Raw genomic sequence first — 6,040 nt, 5'->3', positions numbered from 1 at the left:
CATCCAGTTCCAAACACTCCCAGAGGCTTCAAGTTTAGCTCGTGCACTATGAATCTTGAGCATCCATGGTGGGAGGGAGTCGGGGGTGGGGGCGAGGGAGAGGGTTATCACAGTTTTAATGTTGGCATGCAAGATACAACTCGTGTAAAATGTCAGTGTTCAGAAAGGTTGAGGATTGTGAAGAGCTCTCAGAAGGGATCGGATCATGATCTGTATTCAAATTGTTATGGAGATGTAGAGGATTGGTATCAGAAATCGAGGCTGGAACTTTCGATTGGAACCAACAGCTCTGACAACAGAGCAATGAGTCATGATCATAAATATTTTCTGATTTGTTTTCAGTGTTCTCAAGGTCCCTCTTGTCACAAGCTCTGAGGGTGTCTGCTCGTCAGACTGCTCTGATATCCAGAGGCCTGCATAATAGCCCTGCCAGGTAAGATCAACGACTTGGTTGTTATGAGTGAGAGCGTCTGGTTACAGATTCTCAAACCTTGGTGTGCAAAAACTTGGATCAAGTGTGTTCCTTCGCAAAGGTACAGTCGCTTACATCTCTCTTTGTACCCTCTCGTCTCGGCTGCTCTTCGTAGGTCACACAGCTGCAGATGCTCTTTGTGCTTTGAGTTCTGTCCGCAATTTCGCAAGGCTTCCGGAGAACGAGGAGGAGGAAAGAGATCCGGAGCTGGGTAGATAATATGGATTGTGATGGTTCAGTATGCTCATTCTGCTGTTCAGAAGCTCTAGCGGCTGAAGGGGAGGTGGAAGATGTCAAGGACGAGCCTGTTAAAGGGGATGGAGAAGGGAAATCAATGCCAGACAAGAGACAGTCACGTCCCCGAAGAGGGCGCAAGCCTGAGCTGATTGGAGATGACAAGCTTGTGAGAAGTGAAGATCCTCTGCTTGCAGAATCGCCTGACGGTCCTGTCTTGCAGCCAAGGTTGCCGATTGCTCTGACGATCGACATCAACAAGGTGAACAGCCGACGCTGCTTGTTTGCCGTCGAGTCGAACGATTTGCGTGCTCTGGCTCTGATTGTGTCTCCTTGTAGGTTGCCCTTGTGAGGAAGGGAGGCAAAACGATTCGATTTGCAGCACTTGTCATCTGCGGAAACGGAAAGGTTTGGAAAGACTTTGATCGATCGTGATGAAGAGATTGATTGTGAGCAGGGAGTTGCAGCGATCGGCAGGGGGAAAGACAAGGAGGTGAAGTCGTTGCCGATGACATGATGCCTGTGCCCATGACCGCAGTGACGTGACGAGCATGATGAAATGTGATGAGTTGATGACAATGATATGATTGATGATGATAAACATCGACGGCGCTCATGATCGTCAGGATGTATTTGCTGTCTTGCAGTTTGATTTGAATGTCTTCAGGTTGCTGTCGCTGTTGAAAAGGCGGTTTGGGATGCCCACAAGTAAGTTGTTCTTGTTTTCATCTTGCTCCCCTCCCACCTTGTCCTTGAATCTCAGCATTTGCTACATCGCAACAGCGTCATTGACCCATGGGATTCAACCCGTCTTCCGCATGATCTCCTTACCTGAAACCCTGACACCTTTCAACCTCTTTGCGTTTGCTCGTGATTTCTTTTCCTCTGGTGAATTTTTGGCTGCAGGAAGAAGAACATTCATTACTTTGAGACCTACGATAATCGCACAATGTTCCACAGTGTCGTGACCAAGTACAAGAAGGTCTGAAGGCTTTCACTGCCACTCTTTCCTTAATTTTCTGGCTCGCTCTCTCTCCTCGTCCTCTCCTGACTTGTCCTGCTGCTTCCATCTCTTTCCCCTCCTCCTTCTATCCTCACTTGCTTGCACAGACTAAGATCATTGCGATGCCGGCGAGGGCTGGAACAGGCTTGCAATGCAGTTTGAACGTTGCGAGGATGTGCCAGGCCATTGGCATCAAAGATATCAAGGTGAGGAGCAGGAGGACTCAAACATGAGCTCTGGTACATCGGGGAGATGGTGCAGAGAGAGGGCAGTTGGGAGGAGGAGTAAGAGGAGGTGCTGAACAAGGGTCAGGTCAAGATCCATGGCTCGACCAACGCGCACAACGTGACCAGAGGGTTTTGGAATGCGTTGCTGCAAGTGATGACGCCAGAGCGATACAGTGAGTGCAAGAGGGAGGAGGATCAAGGAGGAGGGGTCAGAGGGGAGACGGGAAGGGGTGGGGATGGAAGGATGGCAGGAGTTTGCCTGCAGAGAAGGAGTGGGAGGAGAAGGAGGAGAAGGAGGGGAGAAGAGCTTGCTGATGGAGTCTCAGGTGAAATGACGGGCAGAGTTCTCGTTGACTTTGCGTCGCTGTCAGGAGGTGAGGAAAGGGAGGGAGGGAGGGAGGGAGGGAGGGAAGGAGGGAAGGAGGGAAGGATACAGACAGACAGAGGGGGAGGAGGAGGAGACAGGAGACAGGAGACAGGAGGAGGAGGAGGAGGAGGAGGAGGGTCAGGAATGAGGGGCAAGGAGGATCAAGGAGACAAGAGAGTGCAGTAAAGGAGGGAAGGGGAGGGGGATGGTGAAGTGGTTGGCGAGGCAAAGAAGAAGTTGACAGTGATGAGATGCTTGGCAGGCTTCGGTCGAGGGCACACGACTTTGCCGAAGATTGATGAGAAGTTAGACAAGATGCTGTGAAGTGAGAGATCTTGAACCTTTTCTTTAAGAGATGAGATCATTAAAAACGTGTTCGTACGAGCATCGTCCTTCGATCCATGGTGTAAGGAAAACTCAGATGGTTACATTGTGAGGGCGAGCCCTTCATTGTCACCATCATCATCATCAGCAGCAGCAGCAGCATCACAGTGTAGGGTTTCCTGGCAATCTTTTTATTGCTATACTGACCAACTCCCTCTCCTCTCCCCCTCCCCCCCTCCGCTTCTCTTACCTCCCTCTGCTCCTCCGCTTCCTCCTCCCTCCCTCCCTCCCTCCCTCTGCTCCCTCCCTCTCCCTCCCTCCCTCTCCCTCCCTCCCTCCCTCCCTCCCCGCTTATCCCAGGTTCACCTCCCCGATTCTCCCTGTAGCAGACCCTGTAGGCCCGTTTATCAGTGGGAGGGAGGGCGGGAGGAGGGTGAAGTTGGAGATAGCGAGCTGGATACATCTCAGGAGGAGGAGGAGGAGCAGCAGCAGCAGGAGCAGGAGCAAGAGCAGCAGGAGCAGAAGCAAGAGCAGCAGGAGCAGCAGGAGCAGCAGGAGCAGGAGTAGCAGCAGCAAGAGCAGGAGTAATGAAGGGGAGGAGAGGAGGAGGGGATGAAAGAGCAAGCAGCGAATGGTAACCGCTGTGACTGAGGAGATCGTCGAGCGAGATCTTGCCATGTTCAGCAAGCTGCGCAAGCTGCGAGCGGAGCTGCAGGGGGCAGAGAAGGAGGGGAGGAGGAAGAAGAAGATTCTGAGCCCCGATGAGATCTTTCAGCTACAGCAGAGGATGCAGGGGCAGACAAGGCGGGTTACCGAGGAAGAGTGGAAGAGGCACTTTGACATGGCGGACCTGCATGGGAGAAAAGCTCTCACGTTCGATGAGTTCAGGAATGCTTGTCGGCGAGCCAACATCCGCCCTGACATCATCAAGGATGCAGACATCTCCAACATCGTCAAGGTTGTCGATGAAGATGGAAGCGGCTTCATAGAGCTCAACGAGTTTCTCTCCTTTCTCCGCCCTTCCTACGTTCCCGACGTGGCATGCAGGGCATCCAATTGGCAAGGGAGCAGGGAAGGGGTCGCGTCTGACGACAGCATGCGCAGCCCGAAATTTGTTGTCAACAACAACGGGCTGGCAATGACGGCCGACGAGATGATGGTACACACTGGAGAGATCAACATGCACGCCTGGTGCTCCGACGTCGGCATGCGAGGAGAAGAACTGTGGATCGAGTTCGAGCTTCCTAGTGTCTACTTCATCTCCCACATCGTCCTATGGAATTTCATGTCATGGCTGGCAAGCAAGGAGGACGACTCGCTCTGTGCTCTGAGCTCCTTCGAGCTATCCTACTCTCTCAACGGGAAGGTCTGGATCCCCCTAGGGAGAGTCAAAGACCTTCCTCGCATTCCATCAACGGGGATCGACAAGTACTATGGTGAATGCATACAGAACAAAAGTTCGGGAGGGAAACATGCCATGCCCAAGAACCATCAGAAGGCTTCGCTGGTTGAAGTTGATGAGTTCTTCAGACTGCCAGCTAAGTTTATGAGATTTCACAACCTGGAAAACTTTGGTGTTGCTTCTTACGGCAACATGTACGGTATCAACGGTGTGCATTTCTACGGGAGAGAGGCTGTGGGAGACTGTATCATGTCTTGCTGTGAGATGCGAAATGTTACGTCTGACGTGTATCACGCGCATCAGTTTGTTGTCAAGCTTGACCTGAGCCACAACAACATCACCGAGCTTCCTGATGAGCTGAAGCTGATGGTGCTCCTCCAAGACATCGACATCTCTTACAACTACATGACAGAGTTTCCTCCCGTCCTCTTCTCCCCTGAGTTCATCATCTCCATCCGCAAGCTCAACCTGAGCTTCAACATGCTCAAGGCCATCCCTCCCGGCATCGGCAGCTTCAGCAGCATCGAAGTGCTCAACATTGCTGGCATGTACTTCAACAAAGATGGGCTTCCCTCTGAACTCGGTAAGCTCAAGACCCTGAGGGTCCTCGACATCAGCGGCCTTCCCTTCGTCGCCGACTGGCTGTGGGAGGAGGAGGCGCGCAAGAGGCATACGCTTCCTCCGGCCGATCAGTCGGATAGAACGAGGATCACGGAGCAAGAGTTTCTAGCCTACGTCAAGGAACACCCGCTGCTGCTTGATACCCTCGGCCTACCCGGAGCACGAGCCATGTTTCATCGCTATGACAAGAACAAGACCATCTCCCTGGACAAGCAGTACGTGCCCTCCCTGGACTTGCAGGAGGCGGAGAGGCTAGATCAGATGTTGCTTCAGATCTTTCAGAAACCTTTCTGCGGCATCCCCGACGACCTCTGGTTGCTCGACAGCCTCACTGAGCTGCAGATGAAGAGGTCGGGGGTAGAGAACTTCAGGTACCCCTCCTCCGTACCCAAGTTGCCGGTGACAGGTATGACCCGGGTCCTCAAGGACGGGCAGAAGCTCGGTATCTTCACGCTACTAGAGGAGCAGGCAAAGAGCTTCGAGGGCGTGCTCCAGCTACAAGTTACCGACGTCATCGGGGCTGTAGAGAACGAGAGGACGGAGAGGGTAATGGAGGACCTTGGCTTCCATGTTCCCAAGGGGTCGGCAGGAGGCGAACAGATCTCGGAGGAGAAGATGAGGGTGACATTAAGGAGGGAGAGGCAGGAGGAGGAATCTCTGAAGGAGGTGAAGAAGACCCAAGATTCAAACTCCTCCTTCGACTTCCAGGGCATGAGGATACAACTCGGATCCAGCCTCACGTCAAGGACACACCCCTGTTTTGATTTCACGAGATGATCAGAAATGAATCTTTTTCTTTGATCTGCCTCTGCTTCTTCCTTCTCGTTGTTTGTATTGTCGCACCAACATGCAGCCACATATCATTCATCTTCTACTCTCCCAATCGTAAGAATTTATGACATCCGCTTCACACAAACCTTATTTTACTTGGATTGTTGTATGAGGGTTGTCATCAAATTGATAGCAACAAGCATTCAGTATCGAGTTTCACGCTTCTTCTTCCACACCCTCTGTGTGTGTGTTTCTTATAGTCGCCGTTTCATCCTCGTTTCATGAGCCCTTCTGTCCCGTTGCCTTTACGTTTCTGCCGGCTCTGCTCTGCTCTGCTCTGCTCTGCTCTGCTCTGCTCTGCTCTGCTCTGCTCTGCTCTGCTCTGCTCTGCTCTGCTCTGCTCTGCTCTGCTCTGCTCTGCTCTGCTCTGCTCTGCTCTGCTCTGCTCTGCTCTGCTCTGCTCTGCTCTGCTCTGCTCTGCTCTGCTCTGCTCTGCTCTGGAAAGAGTTCTGATAAAATTTGCTTATTAAAAACTGGTACAACTTTAAAAGAAAAACACTATTAAGATGTATTGAAGTATGGTATCAATTTCTCTCGTACAAATAGTTATCAAAATGCA

The 6,040-nt window shown here is 51.9% G+C and overlaps 2 protein-coding genes across 2 annotated transcripts; both read left to right on the top strand.

Moving 5' to 3' along the window:
• Window positions 1-786: 786 nt before the first annotated feature.
• Window positions 787-2,687, top strand: GUITHDRAFT_154711 (hypothetical protein). Its single transcript, XM_005825375.1, has 10 exons — window positions 787-875; window positions 930-968; window positions 1,046-1,114; window positions 1,164-1,199; window positions 1,374-1,414; window positions 1,613-1,688; window positions 1,817-1,915; window positions 2,022-2,109; window positions 2,263-2,310; window positions 2,566-2,687. Exons 1-10 carry the CDS (start codon window positions 807-809, stop codon window positions 2,625-2,627), a joined length of 627 nt encoding a protein of 208 aa, XP_005825432.1. The 5' UTR covers window positions 787-806; the 3' UTR covers window positions 2,628-2,687.
• Window positions 2,688-4,791: 2,104 nt separating this feature from the next.
• On the top strand, window positions 4,792-5,450 carry GUITHDRAFT_154710 (hypothetical protein). Its single transcript, XM_005825374.1, has one exon. The coding sequence runs from the start codon at window positions 4,819-4,821 to the stop codon at window positions 5,425-5,427; it is 609 nt and encodes a 202-aa protein (XP_005825431.1). The 5' UTR covers window positions 4,792-4,818; the 3' UTR covers window positions 5,428-5,450.
• Window positions 5,451-6,040: the final 590 nt, after the last annotated feature.

Source organism: Guillardia theta (genome assembly GCF_000315625.1).
Source record: "Guillardia theta CCMP2712 unplaced genomic scaffold GUITHscaffold_84, whole genome shotgun sequence".
NCBI classification, from domain to species: Eukaryota; class Cryptophyceae; order Pyrenomonadales; family Geminigeraceae; genus Guillardia; species Guillardia theta.
Note: the sequence above shows the minus strand (reverse complement) of the source record. Positions and strands in the feature narration are given on the sequence as shown.